The 24201-nt window shown below is 27.1% G+C and overlaps 1 protein-coding gene across 6 annotated transcripts in view; it reads left to right on the top strand.

Annotated features, from left to right (window-relative positions):
• The window catches only part of LOC117173353, a 136213-nt gene that overhangs the window by 30525 nt on the left and 81487 nt on the right, over nucleotides 1-24201 (top strand). For all 6 annotated transcript variants that reach the window (XM_033361860.1, XM_033361858.1, XM_033361856.1 and 3 more), the window contains 3 exons: nucleotides 4584-4992; nucleotides 14257-14715; nucleotides 19172-19468. In XM_033361860.1, the coding sequence (XP_033217751.1) occupies nucleotides 4584-4992; nucleotides 14257-14715; nucleotides 19172-19468 (1165 nt within the window). The remainder of the gene's footprint in view (nucleotides 1-4583; nucleotides 4993-14256; nucleotides 14716-19171; nucleotides 19469-24201) is intronic.

The following is a 24201-nucleotide window of genomic DNA, read 5'->3' as shown; positions in this document are numbered from 1 at the left end:
AATGTAGCAGTTTGGTTGAAAATAAATCTGTTTTGGTTGAGGAATCAACTATTTTGTTAAAATTGCGGCCTTTTGGTTGAATTCAGCGGTTTCTTACTTAAAATACAAATTTTTGTTTGTTGAAATATCAAGTATCATGTTTTTCGTTGACAATTTTTCGTCTTTGGTTTAATTCAACTGTTTTGATTCAAAATTAAAATTCAGCCTTTTGTTTTGAAAATACTGCATTTTTTTTAATTCAATCATTTGGTTAATAATTTGTCTTTTTATATTCAAAATCCATATTTTTTTGTTGAAAGTTCATCTTTCTTGGTTGAAAATTCAACTGTCTTCTAAAAAATTCGTCTTTTTTCTTGAAGATCCAATAGTTAAAAATACAACTGCTAGGTTAAAAATTTAATTATTTGATCGAAAATTCAACTAATTTGTTGAAAATCCACAATATATTTGGAATATTTTCGTTAAAAGAATTTATTCACCTGTTTGCTCGAAAAATCACTCTATTTCCCCTATTTTTAGAGCAGTTTGAAACTGCGAAGTTATTTATTTATTTGAATCAGTTTAAAAATTTTTTTTCTATAAATGACTTTATTTAATTGATATACCTTTTCCTTCTTTTTGATAAAATATTTATTGAGCAAGTTCTAAAATTATACTTCCTCATTTTGTTCACCGAAATACTTTTATCAGGACCAGATAAAATTCCGAAAGAACGAAAATGAACGAAGTCTGCGAATTCGAATGAACAAAAATTTCTATTTAGTCATGCTACAACTTTTATCACTTCAATGTACAATTGTACATACTACCTATATAGAAAAAAAGATAAGACTTGAAGAGAGAGAATTTTTGGAATATTGACAAGATTCGAGCATTTAATAATTCAATATTTTATTCAACCCATTGCTTCAAAAAGAATGATTAAATCGAAATAATTCAATTTTCCGAATAAAATTATGAAGAATCTAATTATAAGTAAAATATTTCCATGGCCTAGATACTTCTTCTGTGAGCACCTGTTTAAAACGGGTATCTCTTGACGAGATTAAATGATTCGAGGCTTTTTGTACTTATCAGAAGCTGAGTTCAACTATTGATTAAATCTCGAGATTCGAGAGCAGAAATAAGTCAAATCTAGGTGATACCCATAAATTTTAAAACATTAATCTAGTTTAATTAATAGTGTAGATAAACGAAAAATAAATAATATACGCCTAGTTCCAGAATATTATTATTAATCATATAAATTCCAATTTTATCGCTTATCAACAAGCAAAACAAGAACATCAAAAAAAGAAAATGAAAATTGCTCGTTGGTGAACTTGAAAGCAATTTTAAGTTTTATAAATTTGTGAAGAATGTTTAAGTTTTGAGGGGGAATGTCAGTGAAGGCTCTTATGAAATTTTTGATAAAAATCTATTTTTGTGAAGAGAATGCGAATTGAACTTCCGGTAAGATCCGCCTACCCGAATTCCTTTGTGTCAAAAAAATATAAAAAGATGATCCCATCGAATAATTTAATTCCTGAGAGGCAATGAGTCACATTTACAATTGTACATATGTGTGAATTATGTGAGGAGTGAGCACTGGACATGTGATACTTGAAAACCTCATTTACTCGAGGCTGTGAATGTGAGTCACACGTGATGGATGATAATGATTACAGAACTATGTTGACTTGTTGACTCAAAACCAGGTTAAAAAACTACAATTAATTTTTTTTTTCTTCAAGCAAAAGAGGTGTGGTCTTTTCTTTCCTAAAAGAGGATCTAAAATGTTTTAAATTTCACAATACATACATTTTGTATCTCGACACCCTCCCCCCCACCTTACTTTTTCAATTATTTTGGCATCACAGGCCAAATTGTTCTAAAAAAAACCGGGGAAATAAGGTGATTTTTGAGAAAAATAGGGGAATAATTTTTCAACAAAAATATATTTTTTCAACTAAAAAGAGCAATTTTCAATTGAATGATGAATTTTTAACCAGAAAGATGTAATTTTAACACATTGGTTCAACTTCAAGCAAGTTGTTGAATTTTCCACTAGAAAAATGTGAATTCTCAACGAGAAATTTAAAAGTTGATATTTCAACCAAGAAAGATTTTGATTTAAAGTCAAAGAGAAAAAAATCTCCAACCAAAACAGATTAATTTGCAACTAAAAAGTTGCATTTTTAATTACAAAACGATTTAATTTCTAGCAAGTTTTTGAATTTTCAAGCCAAGAACTTTTTAATAAAATTGTTAAATTTACAATTAAATAATTAAATTTTCAAATAAATTTTTAGATTTGTGTGGAATTTGACCTTCCCCCACCCCCAAGAAAAATTCTTAACCAAATAGTTCAAGTTTTCAACCAAAGAGATGAATTTTAACATGAGCAGTACATTTTTAAGTCTAAAAAAAATAATATTCAGAAAAAAAAACAAATTTTTAACAAAAAAATTTAAGTTTTTAAACAAGAAATATATTTTTCTATTAATTCTTTAAATTTTCAAACAAATAGTTGAATTTTAAATTCACAATTAAAATTTCATAAAAAAGAATTTTCCACAAAATGGTACAAGTTTTCAACCAAAGAGATGAATCTTTAACAATAAATTTAATTTTTAACCAAACAGTTGAATTTTTTACTCAAATTGTTTAATTTAGAACCGACAACGACCACTTTTCTGCCAAAAAAAAACTTTCATCTAAAATTTTTAATCTCCAACCAAAAAATGTATTTTTAGCAACGTAGGTCCACTGTCAACAAAGTGATAGAATATTCAAACAAAAAGAAAAAAAGAATTTTGAACAAAATAGTTGAAATTTCAACTATAAATATGAATTTTGAACCAAATAGTTTAATTTTCAATAAAAGATTAATTTTTAATTATGTTGTTCAAACCTCCCGCTCCTGTACTTTTCCTCCCCTCACTAAACCTTCCCTCATTTCCTCTACTTTAACGCCCCTCATTTCCCTTGCCCCCCTTCAATGTCCCCTTACCCTCCTTAATTTCCCCTCGATTCCCGTATTATACTTCCTCCTTTCCCCTCAATTCCCCTTTCCTGATTTTCTATAATTTTCTCACCTTCCTTGCCCCTCATTTCCCCTTACATCCATTGTTTTCCCTCTCTTCATTTACACTAATTTCCCCTACCCCTTTCTCATTTCCCCTTAATACCCTAATTATACCTCCCCTCATTTCTTCTTACTTTCCCTGCTCCCCCTCATTTCTAATTATATCCTCTACTTCCTATCCCTCATTTTTCCTACTTTCCCGCCACAAATTTCCCCTCACTTTCCTTGCTCTTCCTTCATTTACCCACATTTTATCGTAGTCTCCCCTCATTTTCCCACGATTCCCCTGTTATACCCCACTCCATTTTACCTCACTTCTCCTTCTCTCATTTCCCTTACTTTTCCGCCCCTCTTTTTCGCTCACTTTCATTACTTTCCTTCTTTCATTTACATTAATTTTCCCTTCACCTTCCTCATTTGTTCTCAATTCCCCTGTTAAACCTCTCTCCATTTACGCGCACTCCCCCTTCCCTCATTTACTCTCATTTCCTCTACTCCAATTCGTCTCCAATAACATCCCCTACTTCCTATCCCTATTTTTCCCGACTTTCTCGCCTTTCATTTCCCCTCGGTTCCCTTGTTTTCCCTTCCTTTATTTACCCTTATTTTCCGATGCTCCTTACTCAATTCTCCTGAATTCCCCTATTGTACCTCCTACTTCCACTCTGCTCATTTTCCCTCACTTCATTTACTACACTCACCCTCATTTCCTATGACTTATAGACTTAAACAATTTTTTAAAATAAACATTGCATTTTTTCCTTTCTAATATATTTCTGGATTAGGAAAATAATAGATAACGACAAATAAGTACAGTAAATCAAGTACTACATACATCTTTCTAAATGACCGATAAGAAAGGAGTAATATTGAATTTTAAAGACGAGCCAACTACCGTTGTTGCTACCTGATACCTTGACTATCCAGTGATTATGAAGTGAAGATAATTGTCGAGAAAACAATTTTAATAGTTAGCGCACCGAGGCACCCACGCGTCACTAAAAATATGTGTACAAGCAACCAGTAATTGCATTACATATATCCTTGTATAATTACCCGAGCTACAATTGCATGTTTGGATTCTCTTTCTCTCTCTCCCTCTTTTTCTGTTTTTTTCTTACCTTTATAGAAATATCATTTTACATCCATCAGTTAATGATCGCCCTATGTGACTTTATACATGGAAATAAAAAAGTGGATTGTGTGCGGGATCATTAGGAGTAATAATAATGATAATAATAATAAAAATAATAATAATTATCAGCTCAGTTGGTTAGACTCTCGGACTTCACCTCAGAGGTCCGGGGTTCGATCCCTGAGCCGGTACCTCTGGAAACTTTTCAATGTACCTTTACCGAGGTTCTGGTGGTTTGGAACCCACCTTAAGCAAAAATGCCTTCGACATGTTGGACAGTATAAGCCTGTGACAGCATTTCAACACAGAAATGTTTTTTATAATAATAATAATAATAATAATGAATGTTAAAATGTTTTGTGTGTTTGTTTGTTTTTGCAGGCCGACACAAAACTACATCAACATCAAGAGTAGCAGTCCAGCGTCGCCTAGGACAGTCGCCGGCAGCGGTACTTACGTGCAGTGTTCTAACGCCGGACCGAGCAGTACCGGTCCCGGATTGGTGAGCAGTTCTGGTGGAACCGGAAGTGTCGTCGCCGTGACCGGATCCGTCGCGAGCACCGGGATCGCGGGTGGAACAGCAGCCGTGGCGGTTTCGGCGGTTGCAGCCACCACGGTCGGAGGCTTTGTCGCTGTCCCGGTACCCACTGGGCTTCGATATGTCCATCCTTACCTGCCTCCACCGCTGCCCGCCCCATCCGCACCCGTTAATCTTAATCAAACACCACCTCCCCAGGGTGCGGCGGCCGCCGCCTACACCAGAGACGTCTACAGAAACACCAACTCCAATGTTAGTAATCAATTGTATTATTTTATTCTCAACCTCAGGATTATTATTTTAACAAAAAAGGGCTTTTGGCCAAAACTTGTTAGTTATTATTATTATTATTATTATTATTATTATTATTATTATTATTATTATTATTATTGACCTTTTGCAGAACTAAAAAATAAAATTCTATCAAGTCTTATCCAATGTTTTTGGATTCTAAGATATTTCCAGGGTGACCATTTGACCGGGAAATGACCGGGAATTTACTCCTGATTATAGCAAACTTCAAGTTTTCATTATTTTAACAGTTTTGGTCAATTTAGAAATGTTATTTTTATTTTATCTACAGTTGTAGGACATTGAGTAAAAATAATTGTCGTTTTTATTTTAGTACAGAGTGGTTCGGTAACGAAATAAAATTTCACTTGGAACGGGAATTTATTTAAAGAATTAGTACTGAGATTTAGAAGAAAGGAGTTTAAAAATTTCCTGTTCCAAGTGAAAATTCTTCACAATTTAAAGTTTATATTTCAGAATTGTAATATAACCTTTTTGTTCGATTGTTTATTAATTTACCTTTTTTTCTTGAAACGTCAACTACTTGCGTAATTAAACTTATAATTTTAATTGAAAATATATCTCTTTTTAAAAATGTAACTACTTTGTTAAAATATCAATTTTTCAACCAAAAATTCAACTGTTCCTGTAGAAAACTGAATTATTTTTTCTTAAAATCCGATTTTTTTGTTTGTTAAGAATTAGATTTTTAACAGAAAATTCAATTCTATTTTTGGTTGAAATTTTATTTTTATTGGATGAAAATTCAACTATTTGGTTGAAAATTCATATTTTTAATTAAAAATTCAAGTACCTTTCTGAAAATTCGTGTAATTTGTGGAAAATACATCAGTTTGGTTGAAAGTTAATTTATTCAACTGAAAATTTAACCATTCCATTTTTGTTTGAAAATTGACCTCTTCTAATTTCAGCTGTAATAATTTGAATGTAAATTTGTCTTTTTAAATTAAAAATTCACTTATTTCGTTGAAAATTCACGCATTTTGTTTAAAAAATCGACTTTGTTTGTAGAAAATCGACTTTTTTGGTATAAAATAATTTTTTTCTTTCAAAGTTAATCTCCTTGTTTGAAAATGCTTCTTTTTGGTGATAAGTTTAAGTATTCCAGTTATATATTCATGATTTTAATTAAACATTCATTTCTCTGAATGAAAAATGAGCTATTTGGTTGAAAACTAGTTTTTTCTTTGGATGAAAAGAAATTTTTTTAACGAAAATTTAACTATTTTTCTTTTTCGACTGAAGATTTAAACGTTACACTTTGAGTGAAAACTTGTCGTTTACCAGTTTAAAATTGTCTTTTCTAATTTAAAATTCAATTCTATCTTTGAATGTTAATCCGATTGTTTAAAAATTTTTATTTTTGGTTAAATAAATAATTAACGCCTATTATTTCTAGGAAAAATCCGAGTAAGTTGCAAATGATATTAGGAAGTTTTGAAAAGGTTTAAAATTAATTAAAAATTTGAAATCATCTAAAATAATTTAAACCAAGTGTCTACGTATACCGACAAAATCCAACTATTCGTGACGAAATGTCGATGCAAATAATTTAAAACAAAATAGAATTTTTTTTTGATTTCGAGCAACAAATTTCAAAGCTTTTTTTTTTAAATTGTGAAAGGCTTCAAAAGAATAAAAAAGATTTTCTTAAGAATCCTAGAAAACTGAACAGAGTTTTTATTTTGAAAAATTAATTTCCTTTCGTACATAATTTTAAAAGAATATTTTAAAAGATTTTTGAAATTGTCAAAAATGGATCTGCAAGATTTTAAGGCATTTTTATATTTTGCTAGATTTTTTTACAAAATTTTAGAACAACTTTGAATCGTTTTAAAAGAAGTTTAGAAGTTTTGAAAAATTGTAAAACAATATGTAACATTTTTTAATTTTGTAAATAAAATTTCGAAGCTTTTTCGGGTTCAACTGAAAATTCAACTGTTCCATTTTACTTGACAATTTTATTTCTGACTCTTCAAATATCTATATTTTGTTCGAAGTTTTGTGAAATCTTTTCAAATTTTAAATTATTTACGAAAATTTCGAAAAGTTTCTAAATATCTTTTCAAATCCTTGTATTTTTTCCTAATATTATTTTAAAATTCTGAAAAATTAGAAAAATTGCCCTAAAATTGTCCAGATTCTTTTTTTTTTTAATTTGAAAATCTCTCGCTTCAAAGTTTTTCTTTCAAACTCTTCAAAAAATCTGCATTTTATTTTTAATTTGTTGACATCTTTTCAAGTTAAAAATGTTTTTTGTATCTTTTCAAAACTTCTATTCTATATTTTGTAATCTTGCTTTTAACATTGTCTGCATTCTAATCCTTCAATTTTATGAAATCATTAGAAATGTTTAAATTAAAAAAAAAAATTGATTCATAAATTAATTGTTCAAAACAAAAAATCTACAATTAATAAAAAAAGTTGAAATCATCCGAAATTGTTTTTATTACCATAAAATTATAGTGTGCTAGTAAAATGTTGCTAAAAAAAATTCCCAATATTAAAAAACGATTAAAATTGAAATGTTTTCTTTAATCAATAATATTTAGAAACATTCAAGCACTTTACAAACATATTGAGTTATTTTTAAAACATGCTTGTAAATAATGCAGAGTTGAAATAATGTCCAAGAACTTGTTATACATTATAATCATAATAATATAATTTATCATTCGAAATTTGTGATGTTGTAAGTTGCTAAATTTTATTGAGAATAAGTCCTGCTTCGATAAATAATTAAACAAATCGATTGGATTTTCTAATTATCGGGTGAGAAAACTTAGGTGACTTCTATATGACCCCTAAATAAATATAGATTGGAAATTAGAAAAGTTGCGAATTAGTTTTTGATTCTACGTGAGAAACTTGAATTATAACTAGATTTACGTCATTCTAGTCTACGCATAAAGTTAAATATTGAGGTGGTTCGGAAAAGGAAAGTACAAGTAACCTCAGGATAATGAAGTACATTCCCATTTTGATCATTACAGCTCGCTCTCAACAAACATTAAATTATCTCTATTATTTTCCTCTTTGATATTATTACTTTGCACTTAAGTCGAAAATTATTGGAATTGAAAATCCTTCGTAATTTGGACTTTGGTTCATGATTAATTGCAAAAGTCATTTGGTTTAATTGAAATTTAAATACTTTTGATATATTTTTAGATGCTTTGAAATATAGATTTCTTTTCTAGCATTTAAAAAGCGTAATGTATTCCAAATTCGCATAACGCGACCAGAATCTAAAATTGTTAAAAAGTTCTGAATCTCTTTTGTAAATATTTTTGTTTAAAAATGTCAATTTTCGATGTAAAATGCCAACGTAACCTAAAATTGTTGAAAATTATGAATGTAAATTGAAATTTAATAGGTTTTTAATAAAAAAATTACAAATTTCTATTTCCGAATAAAAGCGTTAACACAATCCGAAATGGTTCAAGCTTGTAAATTTTATTATTATAAAGAAAAATCATTAGATTCACAGTTAATGATTTTTATTTAAAAATAGAAATTTCAGGCAGCATGCCAACATAACCTAAAGTTGTTCAAAAATTGAAAATCTTTTTTTCTAACTAAATGGTTTTTGTTTTAAAATACCGATTTTCTGTGTAAAATTCTAACGTATCGTCAAATTGTTTAAAAATTATAATTCTTTAAAATCTAACCATATTTGTTTTAAAAATTCAATTTCCGAAAAAAAATGCTGAACAAAAATGGAAAAAGTGAAGTGTTCAGAAAATGTTTAAACTTCGAAGTTTAATAATTTTTTATTTCAAATACCAATTTACGGTGTAAAACGCTGTTATAACTTAAAATTGTTGTGAAATTGGAAGCTTCGAAATTCGAAATTCTAAAAAATACCAATTTTTTGGGTAACACGCTAAAATAACCTTAAATTGATAAAAAATTACGAACCTTTGAAATCTAATTATTATTATTTAAAAATGTCAGATGCCAGTAAAAACGTTAGCAAAAGTGAAAAACGTAAATAATTTTTTTTTAAATTTTGAAATTAATAATTTTATATTCAAAATATCTAATTCCGGTTGAAAATTCTAACATAACCTAAAATTTTGGAAAAAATTGGAAATGTTGATTTTTTTGTTTAAAAATAAAAATTCCGGTTGAAAAAACTAAGGCCTAATTTTTTTTTTTTAATTGCAAGTCTTTTTTTAATATATATGATTTTATACTAAAAAAGTCAAAAAATCGATTTCAGTGTATACAAAATTTTGTTCTTGAAAAAACTAAATTTTTTTTTAAACGCGTCACGATTGGCAACTAATGTTTTGGCAAAGTATTAATCATCATGGACTCTCAGTAGGGAATTTATGTTATTTAAAAAAAATCCCAACTATGATCATCTCCTTGTCAGATAGGAAAAAAATTTTAGCCCATATTTTTTCCTTTTTGATGCTCAACCGATTTCATAACTTTAACCGTCTTTTATGAAAATTCAAAAATAATTACTAAATATAAGAAAGCAAAAAAGTAGATGTTAATTATTTTCTTAAAAGGTATAAATTTAACACAAAAGGAATGAAACATCGAAAATGCAAGTTGAGATTCGTATTTTTTTTCTTCTGAACATCCCTTAATGGTCACCATAACCATTATAATCGCTAGTATTGAGTCGATTTTGTTTTGGTTTTATCGATACTCTTTACACAATGTGGGGATATAATTACAGAATACGCTAGTCTTGTCTGGTCTATTTTTTTTAGTTTGTTCCTCAATACGGAAACTTTAACCCATAACAATGGTCTGTAACTAATAGTCGTAATGTTAGACCGACCATGATATAGATAGACGTGTGGGCGAGTGAAAGTTGTTTTCACCCACTCGGCGCGAGGCTCTTGCCTCGTTGCCTCTTTCGTGACATTACCGCAGTCGAGGAGATTGTCGAGAATCGCGAAATGACGACGAGATGCACTCAGAAAGGCGATGATTCAATCCTGATTGACCCGAATATTTATGGACCAATAACGCCTCTTATTATCGTCGTATTTTATCGATTGAGGCGGACAAAATGAGACTGGTTTCTAAAATCGAGAGGAATTTAAATTGGCTCTCAAATTTCTTCTTTCTTTACTAAAAAATAAATTGGTCAAAGCTGGCACGATGTGGCTACAAAAAAGGGTTTCATAGTCTATTTAAATTTTGGCGCTTATGCTCTTTTGGTTTCTCAAAACTTTGACGCTCGCGCCCTTTTTGGGTTTTCATAACTTTGACGCTCATGTTCTTTTGGTTTCTCAAAAGTTGGACGCTCACTTCCTTTTTGTATTCCAAACTTTTTCACTGATGCCCTTTTGATGTCTCGAACTTTGGCACTGACGTCCTTTTTGTATTTAAAAACTTCGACGCTCACGGCCCTTTTGGAATTTTAAAACTTTGACGCTCACACTCTTTTGTTTTTCAAAATTTTAACGCTCATGCCCTTTTGTTTTTCAAAATTTTGGCGCTCACTTCCTTTTCGTATTCCAAACTTTGTCACTGATGCCCTTTTGACCTTTCAAACTTTGGCACTGATGTCCTTTTTGTATTTAAAAACTTTGACGCTCACGCCCCTTTTTGGCTTTTCAAACTTTGACGCTCGCGCCACTTTGGGATTTTAAAACTTTGACGCGCATGCCCTGTTGGTTTTTCATAACTCTAAATATCACGTCCGTTTGATTTTTCATCAACTTTGACGCTCACGCCATTTTAATTCTTAAAATCGTGTTGACGCTCACGTCCTTTTGGTTTCTCAAAAATTTGACACTCACTTCCTTTTCGTATTCCAAACTTTGTCACTTATGCCTTTTTTGACTTTTCAAAGTTAGAGACTGACGCTCTTTTTGTTTTTCAAAACTTTGACGCTCTCGCCCTTTTAGGCTTTTAAAACTTTGACGCTCACACTCTTTTGTTTTTCAAAATTTTAACGCGCATGCCCTTTTGTTTCTCAAAATTTTGACGCTCACTTCCTTTTCGTATTCCAAACTTTGTCATTGATGCCCTTTTGACCTTTCAAACTTTGGCGCTGATGTCCTTTTTGTATTTCAAAACTTTGACGCTCACGCCCCTTTTTGGCTTTTCAAACTTTGACGCTCGCGCCACTTTGGGATTTTAAAACTTTGACGCGCATGCCCTGTTGGTTTTTCATAACTGTAAATATCACGTCCGTTTGATTTTTCATCAACTTTGACGCTCACGCCATTTTAATTCTTAAAATCGTGTTGACGCTCACGTCCTTTTGGTTTCTCAAAAATTTGACGCCCACTTCCTTTTCGTCTTCCAAACTTTGTCACTTATGCCTTTTTTGACTTTTCAAAGCTAGAGACTGACGCTCTTTTTGTTTTTCAAAACTTTGACGCTCTCGCCCTTTTAGGAATTTAAAACTTTGACGCTCATACCTTTTTAGTTTTTCAAATATTTAGTGCTTATGTTCTTTTTGGATTCCAAACTTTAAATCCGAGAAAAATTGGTTTAAAAAAGCAGAGGAGCTATACAGTAATATAATAATTAAATTAAGATTGAATAATTTACGTTATAGTTAATTGATTAAAAGCACTCGGATATTCTGTATTTTGAATTACAGTTTATTAATTTTCCCAGCTTTTAATTCAAATTAAAAGCTCTAGATTCAGAACTTTTAGCTTCAACGGGTTGAAAATTATAAAGCTATTAACTAAATCATGAAATGCATAACCGGATTTGAGGGAAATTTAATTTAAAACATCTGGATAATTAATTCTTTGAATTTTAAAAAGAGTTTTGAATACAAATATTAGGTTTCTTGAAATGTTGCGCTGGCAGTTTCATTTTAATTCTATCTTATTTTGAAATGTTTTCGAGAAATGTTGAAATATTTAAAAATTTGTTGAAATTTTTGTGAAATATTTTCCAATATTTGAAACATTTGTAAAATCTTTTGAAATCTTTGTAAAATATATTCCAGTCTTTTGAATTTTATCATTTCTGCGAAAAGAGATGAATTTTCAAGCCAAAAAGGCGACTTTTCTACAAAACAGTATCATTTGTAACAAAAAATTTAATTTTATACCAAAATAGTTGAATTTTCAAACAAGAAAAAATTTTCAGTCAAAAAAGAAAGTTTTTTGTTTAAAAATGGTGTCTTTTCAAGCCAAAAAGAGAAATTTTCTATCAAAAACTATAATTTTCAACAAAAAAGTTAATTTTATTCCAAAATAGTTGAATTTTCATACCAGAAAAAATGTGTAATCAAAAAAGAAAAAAAAGAAAAAAAGTGGTGAATTTTCAAGACAAAAAAGATGAATATTCTACAAAACAGTTATGTTTAACCCGAAAAATAAGTTTTTAACAAAATAGTGGATTTTCCATCCAAGAAAGATTTTGTATTTAAGAAAAACAAAATTTAACCAAATTGTTAGAATTCTTTTCCAACAAAAAAGTTAATTTTGTACTAAATTGTTAAATTCCGTAATGAATTTCAAAATTAAAAAAGATCTTTCAACGAGAATTTTTGTAATTTTGCAAAGAAAAAATATTTAACCAAATTATTGAATTTTTTAGTGAAAAAGCTGCATTCTTCCCCAAACAGAAAAATTTGAACAAAAAAATTAAAAGTTAATATTTTGACAGGAAATTACCGGAATTGTTTTTTTAAAACGGCCACCTTAATATTTTTAAAACTTTTTTAAATATTTGAAATCTTTGGAAATTTTTAAAAAGTTTTGAGATCTTTGTGAAATCTTTTAAATATTTAAAAATCTTTGAATTTACTTTTTTTGCTGAATGATTTTTCAAAATAAATAAATAAATAATTTCTGTGATCAGTAGGACGTTTTGAATTACAATAAAATGAATCAAATTTTGCTTGGAAAAGTAAACCTGGAAAAACAGATCCAATGTCTATAAACAATGTAATTCCAGATGAATTGTCTTTTAAGTATTTTAAAGTAGTTCTCGTGCCAAAAGTCAGATATCTGAAAAAATATAGTTTTTCTATGATTCTAGGAATCAAAATATTATAAATGATGTTCATCAAAATAAAAAAACATTTTTTTAATGAAAAATGTTTAAATTCACAAAAATAAACATTAATTTTAACCACGTTTGTTGCAGTTGAATTTTTTCTGACCATTGCTTCTTACCGATTTTTGAAAAATCGTAATATTGTAATAAATGACGGCTTATTTTTTCCGGGAAAACATTCTCCACAACTTTACTGTTTCCAATTTTTAAATTAAATTTTTGTATGGCTTTTATAGCTTATTCTATGGCTCTAAATCGTTAGAACAATTTTTTTCTTTAAGAAACAAATTTTTAAACAAATAATTATATTTTAAGATTATTTAATTATTTTCAAAATTGGAAAAAATAGTCACAAAAAATTCAACTGCAAAAACATAGTTAAAATCAATGTTTTTTGCGTGAATTTTAATTTTAATTTGCATAAAAAATCATGTTTCTTAGAATTATAGAAAAACAATTTTTCTAAGATATGTGACTTTTGGCACGAGAACTATCTGAAATCCAATGAAATCTAATCAAAATATTTTATAAATCATTTACATTTTTATGAAATCTTTAAAAATTATTTGAAATATGAAATCTTTTGCAATCTTATAAAAATCCTTGAGATGGTTTTGACATTTGTAAACATTTGTCTTTCGGGATCTCTGCAATCTTTGAAAAATGTTTGATATATTTTTAATCTTTGTGAGATCTATTCAAATCTTTTTGAATCTTTCAAACATTATGGAATCTTTTAAACTATTTTCTAAATGTTTACAATTTTTAAAATCGAAATTTACTTGAAATTCAGAACGTTCAAAAGAACGGAAACATTTTTGCTGACTTTTATTTGATCAAAAAATAACGTTCCAACTGCAATTAAAATAATGCATTCAAAGTTTATTTTGTATTCTACTATTTTCAAAATAAATTAAATCAATACTTTAGCCCTGTTTCTAGTTTACAAAGCCATCAGTACAAATTTCGTTCATTTGAAAATTCATAATTTCAAGCACATAAAATCTAAGCTTGTGAAATCTTCAAAATAGAAAGACAAATCAATTACAAACAAAAAAATCAAAATAAATATTTTAAAAAAAAAGGGGGGGGGGAGCGGTAACCTTTCTAAGCAAATTTAATTCGAGTAGACTTTTTTAATTCGAGTCAATTTGTTGGCTTGCTCTTGCTTAGAATAAATAATAAAATAGATAATGATTTCAGGTGAACGAACGAGTGGCGATTAGCGTGAGCAGTAGTCCCGTGGGCTCTCAGGTGGGCGGTCTTGGTGGTCTTGGAGTTGGTGCAGCTGGCGAATATGTGGTGACAAATCGGGGGGAGAGGCCGAGGATATCCATGCTCTCTACACCTGGTGCAGCGGTGGTGGCAGCGGCCTCAACGGCCTCGCCAACGGCCCCCGAATACCCAGTGGCAGCCGCTAGAAATCCTCGGGGTATGATGCCCATTCAGACGGCCGATCAGTACTGCAATCGAGGAAGTTCCGTCGAGATGTCATCCATGTCCGATGCACCTCCCTTCAAGAAAATCCGACTCGGACAATCCTCGCAGTCACAGTCCCAACCCCAGTCCCAGACCCAGTGTCAGAACCTCTTGTCCGCCGATATCATCGTCAAACAGGAGCACGTTCAGCAACTCCAGCAACCGCTCAGGATAGACACCAGGGTGCGTCTTCCTCTTCTTCTTATTTTTTCAATTATTTTAATTTCAATTCTAGAGCTTATAACGCACTATTTCACACATTTTTTCAGCGATGACACTTTGTTTTTTTTTGTTTTTTTGTTTTTTTGCTACTAGAGGCCTCACAGACTGTTCCCTATATTCCCTATTCTACCCTACATTCAGTTAGGGTCCCTAAAGTATCCTCGTTTCAAGATTTGGTCCCTACTTTACCCTATGTGCGGCCCATAATGTTGTAATAACATTTTTATTTAATTAATTCTGAGGATCAGTTGATAAATTGATCAAAGCAGGGTGGCCTGGACCGGGAAATGACAGTTAATTTATTTTTTGACCGGAAATTTTACCAAATTTTTAGAATAAAAATCTTGTCCAACTTTGATTTCAAACGTTTTTTTTTTATAATTTCCTAAATTTTGATTTTTATAAATTATTAGATCATTTAGTTTATAATGATTTATTCGAAAATGTTACACTTTAAAAATGTTCAATTTTAGAGTTTTAATTTTTAAGCATTTTATTTAATTTAAAGAATTTTTAAATACAGTTTAAAGGTTAAACAAAATTATAAGTTTTTAAAATCGAAGATTTTTTTTATAAAAAACAGGGTTGCCGCCGGACAGGGAAACCGGGAATTTTACGAATTTTCAGAAGAAAAATCTGCCCAAGTTCAGGTTCAACAGTTTTTAAAATAATTAAAGTGCACTTTTGAAGATTTAAACAATTGAAAATTAAAAGCATTTGAAGTTGAAAATTTTGATAAAAACAGTTTAATTTTATTAACTGCAAATATAAATAAATAAATTATTCTTAAAATGGATCTGTACTCAAGTGTAAAAATCTAAACAATAATTGATTTGGCCGAAATTCGATTGAAATCCGAAAGTCTTGATAAGAATTGAAATTAATATATAATTTATTCCGATAATTTTATTTCTAAATAACAATTTTCATGATTATTCTTTATATTAAATCTAATAAATAAATTTATTAATACATTATTTCTATTAATTTTTTTAGCCATTAAAAAATGTAAACGTGCGTTTTACTATTTTCAGCTTAAAAATAAATCCATAATAATATAGTTATAACTAAAGATTTTTATTAAATTTGAAATATCGTGAGTCTAAATTATTTAATTTTTATCCCATTTAATTTGAAATTTCTTAATTTAGAAAAAGAATAAGTATTTAATATTTAGCAATATTTCATTGTTTATTTAAGACGAGTAAATTAAAACCAAATATTTAAAAGAAAAGAATTTGAAACTGAATTGTTTTACATAAAAAGCTTTGAATCTTTAGATTTTCGAAAAACTTTTAATCTTTTAGCGTTACAATTTTAATTGTTATATTTAATATATTAATATGTTAATTGTTCTATTAATATATTTTAAAATTAATCGAAATTTTCCTACAATTTTTGAACATCCTGCAAATTAAAAAAAATATTTAAAATCTTCCATAATTTTTCAAAGTGAAAAATCATTTTCAAATTTCCTAAGAATCTTAAAAAAAAATTTATTTTGGAGTCTCACAATTCTTAAAAACATTATAAATTTTTTTGTATGAAATCTGCAAAAATCTAAATTTTATTTGAAATTCGACTGTAAGTATTTAAAATTATTTCAAGTTTTAAATTTAATTCGAATCTTTTTGAAACTTCTAAATATTTCTTAAAATTACTCTAATATTTTTACAAAAAATAAGTGTTCTATTGTTATCTATAAATTCAAATTAAATATTTTTTTTAATTTTCAGGATTTTCTAAAAGTTCCGAAAAAAATTATTTTTAATTTGGAAAAGTATAAGACTATTTAAAATAAAAATAATTTAGTTTCTAATTTAAAAACTTTTAAGTTAAAAAAATTATTTTTCAATTTTTAATATGTCTAGCTGAAAATGACTTAAAATAATATAATTTTCAAAGTTTTTAAAGTTCATTGCTTGATTTTTTAATTTCGAGTATTTAGACTATTGGAAACGTTAACGTGGATTTACATTTTTGGACAAGAGCTCTACTTTGAATGCTTTAATTGGTTGTTTATTAATTTATATGGAAAAGTGTTTAAAATATAGTTTAATCTCTCAAAAATTTATTTAATTCTATTTAATTTAATGGATTAAAAATTTTGTTTAAAAGTTTTATTCAATAGATCCTAATTTGTTTTAACCTCACCTTGAATTCTTCGACATTTCATCAATCTCTATAAAGATTTCTTTATATTTTTAGATTGTTATCAATTCATTTGATTTTTTTAAAATTCATCTTGAATTTGTATGAATTTCATTGAATTCTTCTTGGTTACCTCTAATCTCCTCTAAATTCATTTCAATTTTACGGAAATTAATGGAATTTCTTGACTTTTAAAAAATTTTCCAATTGATTTGAATGATTTTGAATTAAACTCGAATTTTTTTATTATAGTCATTAGACACTATTTTGCTACTATTTCGAGAAAAATTACAGTAAAAACACTTTTTGGTTATTATTAAAATAACAAAAAAAAAAAAAAACATTAAAGACGTTAATTTTCCAACCAAAAAAGATTAATATTCCACAATTTACATAAATTCTCTATAAAACAGTTGAATTTTCTAAGAAATTGTTTAATTTTTAAGCCAACTAGTTAAATTTTCATCTTGAAGATATTTATTTTCAACAGAAAATTTAATAATTGATATTGAAACCAGAGAATATATTTTATTTAAAGTTAATAAGAAAAACAACAATGAAATATAACCAAAAAAATGTACTTTCGAACAAAATACTTGAATCCTCAACTAAAGTAGTGCATGCATTTTCAACCAAATAGTAAAATGTGTATTTAAAAAATAAATTTTTAGCAAAAAAAAAACGAATTTTCAGTTTAAAAAAATTTATTTCCAATAAAATAGTTAAGTTTTCAGTGAAAAATTTATGTAAAATTAAAATTGTTTTTGTTTAAGATATCCATTGTTTAGAAAATTCGTCTTGGGTTTGAAAATTACACAATGTAGTAGATAATTAACTATTTTGTTAAAAATTCCTATTTTTGGTTTGAAAAGTTCTACTTTTGTTAAAAGTTCAACCGTTTGTTAGAAAATTAAATTCTTGGTTGAAAATTGGACTTTTTTTGATTAGTCAAATTGTTTTTTATTTAAAATGAAAATCTTTTTTAGTTGAATTATCAATTATGCAGAAAATTCGTCTTGTAGGTTTCAAATTTTGTTATTTTAACAGTTGAATTTTTAAAACAATTTTTTAATTTTCAAGCCAAACAGACGAATTTTTTTACAAAATATTTGAATTTTCAACCGAAAAATACCAATTTTCACTAAAAAATTTAATAGGCGATATTTAAAACAAAAAAAGTTAATTTTAAATTAAAAACAGTTGAATGTAACGAAAAAATATGAGTTTTCAACCTAACACTTTTGTTCGCCATCTAAAGCAGATTAATTTTTAACCACACTTTTTTTTTTGTAATCCAACAAATTTATTTTCAACCAAAAAAAAAAGAACTGTTTAGAAAATAGATATTTTTTCTATCAAATAGTTAAATTTTAAATCGAGAGAATTAATTTTCTATATAAAAAAAGACAATTTATAAAGAAAATATATGAATTTTCAGCCAGATAGTTGAATTTTCAACCCAAATTCGAATATTAAATTTTCAGTTTCAAATTTAATTTTAAATAGAAAGAAAATGAGTTTACTACAGGTCTGTCGAAATTTTTTAACCAGAGAAACAAATTCTCTACAAAATAGTGAAATTTTCCACCTGAGAATAATCTATATCACCAAAAAATGTAATGGTTAATATTTAAACAAAAAAATATTAAAATTTTTTATTAAAAAATTGAGTTTCTACCAAAAAAGGTAAATCATTCAGAAAATAAACGAATTTTCAATGAAATAGTTTAATTTTCAACTAAAAGAAGATCAATTTTCAAAAATTGGTTTTCTGTTGGTTTAAAAATTCATTTCTTTTGGGTGAAATTTCTTCTTTTTTGGTTGAATTCAATTGTTTTTGGCTTAAAATTAAAATCGTTTTTGGTCAAAATATCAGTTGTGTAAAATTTTAAATTTTGCTTTGAAAATTCATCTATTTTGATTCAAATTTAATCTTTTTTGCAACAGTTTGGCGAAACATTGTTTTCGGTTTTGGTTGAGGATTCAATTTTTTGTTGTTGATAATTCTTCTTTTACGTTGAATTTATTTATTGGATATTTTTTGGCTGAAATATCAAGTATTATATTTTTCGTTGAAAGTTTAACTGCTTGGTTGAAAGTTAATCTGCGTTATTAAAAATGAATTGTTGCATGTTTCTTGTCGAAAATTTGTATTCTTTTTCTTTTTGCATAAAAAATTAATGTAATTGAATCTTAGTAAAAGTGAAAATACAAAATAGAGAGCAGCAGCAGAGTGTCTATATGAGATTTTGTTTTGAAGGAGCAGCCAACGCAAGGAGCGTATACGCCTCAGACGGAAGCAATTTCGCCGACCCCCGAGCCAAATACGCAAGAGGATGCTCAGTTTAAAAGCACGAAGGATGAACTCCTTCAGCAAATAGCTAAAGTTGACCGCGAGATTGCGAAGAGGGAGTCGCAGATCAGCAAGCTTCGGAAAAAGCTGATAGAACTCGAGGAAGCGGCGAGTAAACCCCTAGAGGCCGGACTCAAGCGACCTGTCGAGGAACAATCGCACCAACCAAAACATCAGTCACCTGCGCAAAAAATTTATGCGGATAATAGGGTAAGATCTCGAACAAAAAAAAAAAAATGAACAAAAATTTATTGAATTTTAACCTCAAACGGTACACTGGTGCGAATTCGCACCCGAAGTTCAGTTTTTAAATCGTAAATTTAAATAATTTCTTTAGATTTTTAATATAAATATTTTTTGTTTTCTCATACAATTTTTAAATTAAATTATAAAATTAATATTAATAGGGCCTTGCGTTTTAGAGAGAAAAAAAAACGATTTCTGTTGACAAATATAAACATAACCTATTATTGTTCAAATATTACAAATCTTCTTTGAAATGATATTTAAAAAAAATTTTAAATACCAATTTTTCGAAAAACATTAACATAATTGAAATTTTGTTTAAATATTCTAAATCTTGTTGAAATTAAAAACGTTTTTGTTTGAAAATATCAAATTTTTCTGTGAAGCGTCAACGTAGCATAAAATTAAAAAAAAATTTTTAACGTCTTTTGTAAGTTTTATTATTTTGAACCGAAATCATTGGAATGAAATCTTATGTTTTCTTATTTTAAAATGACAATCTTTGAAGAAACACACCAACATATTCACATTTGTTGGAGAATTTTAAATATTCTTTAAAACATAATATTTTCAAAGTAAAAATACCAATTTTTTCGGAAAACGCTAACATAATTCAAAATTAATAAAATATTCTAAATCTTGTTGAAATTAAAATAGTTTTTGTTTGAAAGCATCAATTTCTATGTAAAGAGCAAACGTAACCTAAAATTCTCGAAAAAATGATTAATCTGTTTTGTAAATTTTATTCTTTTTAGTCATATCATTGGATTTAAATCTAATCCTTTCTTATTTTAAAATAACAATCTTAGGTGAAACACCAACATAACCTACAGTTGTTGAAAAACTGTAAAAATGCGCTTTAAAATCGAATCATTTTTTATTGAAAAAAAAAAACAACCGGCTTCCTATGAAAAACGTTAGATTCTTGATTTTATTTTCAGGAATTCTTTTCATCAACCTTAGTATGTCCTAAAAGTACCAAAAACTTGCAAAACTTTTTCGAACTACAATGATTTTCGTTTTAAAATACAAATTTTTGATGTAAACCACAAACATAACCTAAAATTGTTGAAATCTTTAAATTTGTGTTGAAATCTAATTTTTTAAATTAAAAATTAAAAATTTGAGAAGCGATTTTAAATATTGTTGAAATTATAATCTTTTTTGTTTGAAAATACCTATTTTTTGTTTAAAATGATAACAGAACCGAAAATTGTTAAAAATTGTCAATCTTCTTTCAATTCTAATTTTTTTCTTTTAATTAAAAATACCAATTTCAGATGAAAAACTTCTAGTTTTTTTCAAGACGTTAATTATGAATCAAATATTGAAAATTTAAACAAAATTTAAATTGGTAACTTGAATCATTGAGTCATTTCATGGGATTTTATAATATTTCAATCGATTTCAATGAATTTATTCACAAGAAGTGATATTTTTTGCAGTTCATTCAGAATTCGTATTAATGTCTTTTCAGTGCTTTTATGTCCTTTGAATTCTTCTTAATTCACTCAATTTTGCTCAATTTAGTGGATTTTCAAAAAGTTTTTTTTTTTTAAATTCATCTTGAAGTATTTTAAACCTTAAATTCTTAAGTATTTTATCAAATTCTTATCAATTCTCTTTAATTTTTCTAAACTCATTTCAAACTTACTCAACTGAATAATTTTTTCCTATTTTTGAATTGTTTTGAATTCCCTTGATTCTTTTTTTTAATTCAGCTTGATATTTTTTATGCATTTCACCGAATTCTTCTCATTTATTTTAAATTCTTCTGAATGCACTCAAATTTAACTGAAATAAATTGCATTATTTCGAGTTTTTTTCTTAATTTTTCTACTTCAATTAAATTCTTTTAAATTGTTTTGTAATCATTAGTCACTTTTTTTTGTACGAAATTACTTGTTTTTTTTTGTTTTTCTTTTAATTCTCCCTAAATTCTTAAAAATTTACCCTCAATCCTTTTTAATTCTCCGGAATTATCTTGCATTTTTAAATTCACTTTAATTTTTCTAAATTTAATCAATTCTATTCAAGTCAATAGATTTTTTTTCTTCATACTTTTAAATTATTTTCAACTCACTTGGTTAATTTTAAAATTCATCTTGATTTTTTCACGAATTTTATTTAATTTTTTCATTTATTTTTTATGAATTTCATCGAATTCTTCTAAATTTACTCAAATTTTACTAAAATGGATTTTTTCGATTTTATTTTTTTTATTTTCCACTTCATTTAAATTCTTTTAATTTGTTTTGTAATCATTAGTTACTTTTTTTGGTTAGAAATTAGCAGAGTTTCGAAAATTTGAAATGATTAAAATTTTTGTGTTAAATTCACCCTCAATCCTTTTAAATTCTCCAGAATTCTCTTGCATTTTTTAATTCACTTTAATTTTTTTAATTTAGTCAATTCTATTCAAGTCAATTATTTTTTTTTTATATTTAAAAATTATTTTCAATTCTCTTGGTTAGTTTTAAAATTCAGCTTGATTTTTTAATGAATTTTATTTAATTTTCCCCATTTTTCTTACATTCTTTTAAATTCACTCTAATTCTACTGAAATAAATCGATTTTTTCATTGAATTCGCCCTAAATTCTTATGAATATACTTTAAATGCTTTCGAATTTTTTGGAATTCGCTTGAATTTTTTTTAAAGTCAATTTAATTTTTCTAAATTTAGCATATTCTACTTAAGCCAATGGATTTTTAAATTTATTTTTTAATATTTTTTCCAATTCACTTAATTGCTTTTTAAATCCAGCTTGATTTTTTTATGAATTTGATCGAATTCTTCTAAATTCACTCAAATTTTACTGAAATAAATGGATTTTTTCCATTATTACATTTCATTTAAATTCTTTTGTAATCCATTAGTCACTTTTTTTTGGTTAGAATATAGTTGAGTTTCAAAATTTTGAAGTAATTAAAATGTTCGTTTTGAATTCACCCTGAATCCTTTTAAATTCTCTGGAATTCTTTTTCATTTTTCAATTTACTATAATTTTTTTTAATTTACTCAATTCTATTTAAGTCAATGGATTTTTTTTATATTTTAAAATTCTTTTAAATTCACTCAAATTTTACTGAAATAAATTAATTTTTTCCATGGAATTCGCCCTAAATTCTTATTAATTTATCTTGAATTCTTTCAACTTTTTTGGAATTCGCTTGAATTTGTTTTAAGTCGATTTAATTCTTCTGAATTTAGTCAATTCTACTTAGGCCAATAGATTTTTTAATTTATTTTAAAAATTATTTTCAATTCACTTGATTGCTTTTTAAATTGAGATTAATTTTTTTTTTATGAATTTCATCGAATTCTTCTAAATTCACTCCAATTTTACGAAAAAAAAGGATTTTTTCGATTTGTTTTCTATTTGTCCACTTCATTTAAATTGTTCTGTAATCATTAGTCACTTTTTTTTTGTTAGAAATTAGTCGAGTTCCAAAAAATTGAAGTGATTAAAATTCTTATTTTGAATTCACTGTGAATTCTTTTAAATTCTTTGGAATTATCTTGTATTTTTTAATTCACTTTAATTTGTCTAAATTTACTCAATTCTATTCAAGTCAATGGCTTTTTTTCATGTTTAAAAATTCTTTTAAATGCACTCAAATTTTATTGAAATAAGTGGATTTTTTCCATTGAATTCGCCATAAATTCTTATTAATTTACCTCGAATTCTTTCAAATTTTTGGAATTCGCTTGAATTTTTTAAAAATCCAATTTAATTCTTTTAAATTTAGTCAATTCTAATCAAGCCAATGGATGTTTTAAATTTATTTCCAATTCACTTGATTGCTTTTTAAATTCGGCTTGTTTTTTTTTTTTAATGAATTTTATCGAATTCTTCTGAATTCATTCAAATTTTACTAAAATTGATTTTTTCGATGATTTTTTTATTTTTCCACTTCATTTAAATTCTTTTAAATTGTTTGGTAATCATTAGTGACTTTTTTTGGCTAGAAATTAATAGAGTTTTCAAAATTTGAAGTGATTAAAAATGTTGTTTTGAATTTACCCTGAATTCTTTTAATTCTCCGGAATTCTCTTGAATTTTTCAATTCACTTTAATTTGTCTAAATTTACTTAATTCTAGTCAAATCAATGAATTTTCTTCTTCATATTTTGAAATTCTTTTATACTCACTCAAATTTGACTGAAATAAATGGATTTTTTCAAATTTTCCACTTCATTTAAATTGTTTTAAATTGTTTTGGAATCATTAGTGATTTTTTGGTTAGAAATTAGTAGTGGTTGAAAAATTTGAATAAAAATGCTTGTTTAGAATTCACCCTGAATTCTCAAAAATGTACCCTGAATTCTTTTAAATTCTCTGAAATCCTTTTTTTTAATTCACCTTGAATTTTCATGAATTTCATCGAATTCTTCTGAATTCACTCAAATTTTACTAAAATGGATTTTTTCGATTTTTTTGTTTATTTTTCCACTTTACTTAAATTCTTTCAAATTGTTTTGCAATCATTAGTGACTTTTTTGGCTAGAAATTTAAGAGTTTTCAACATTTTAAGTGATTAAAAATGTTGTTTTAAATTTACCCTGAATTTCTTTAATTCTTCGGAATTCTTTTGAATTTTTTAATTCACTTTAATTTGTCTAAATTTACTCAATTCTAGTCAAATCAATGAATTTTCTTCTTCATATTTTAAAATTCTTTTATACTCACTCAAA

The sequence above is a fragment of the Belonocnema kinseyi genome, chromosome 5, assembly GCF_010883055.1.
Source record: "Belonocnema kinseyi isolate 2016_QV_RU_SX_M_011 chromosome 5, B_treatae_v1, whole genome shotgun sequence".
NCBI classification, from domain to species: domain Eukaryota; kingdom Metazoa; phylum Arthropoda; class Insecta; order Hymenoptera; family Cynipidae; genus Belonocnema; species Belonocnema kinseyi.
Note: the sequence above shows the minus strand (reverse complement) of the source record. Positions and strands in the feature narration are given on the sequence as shown.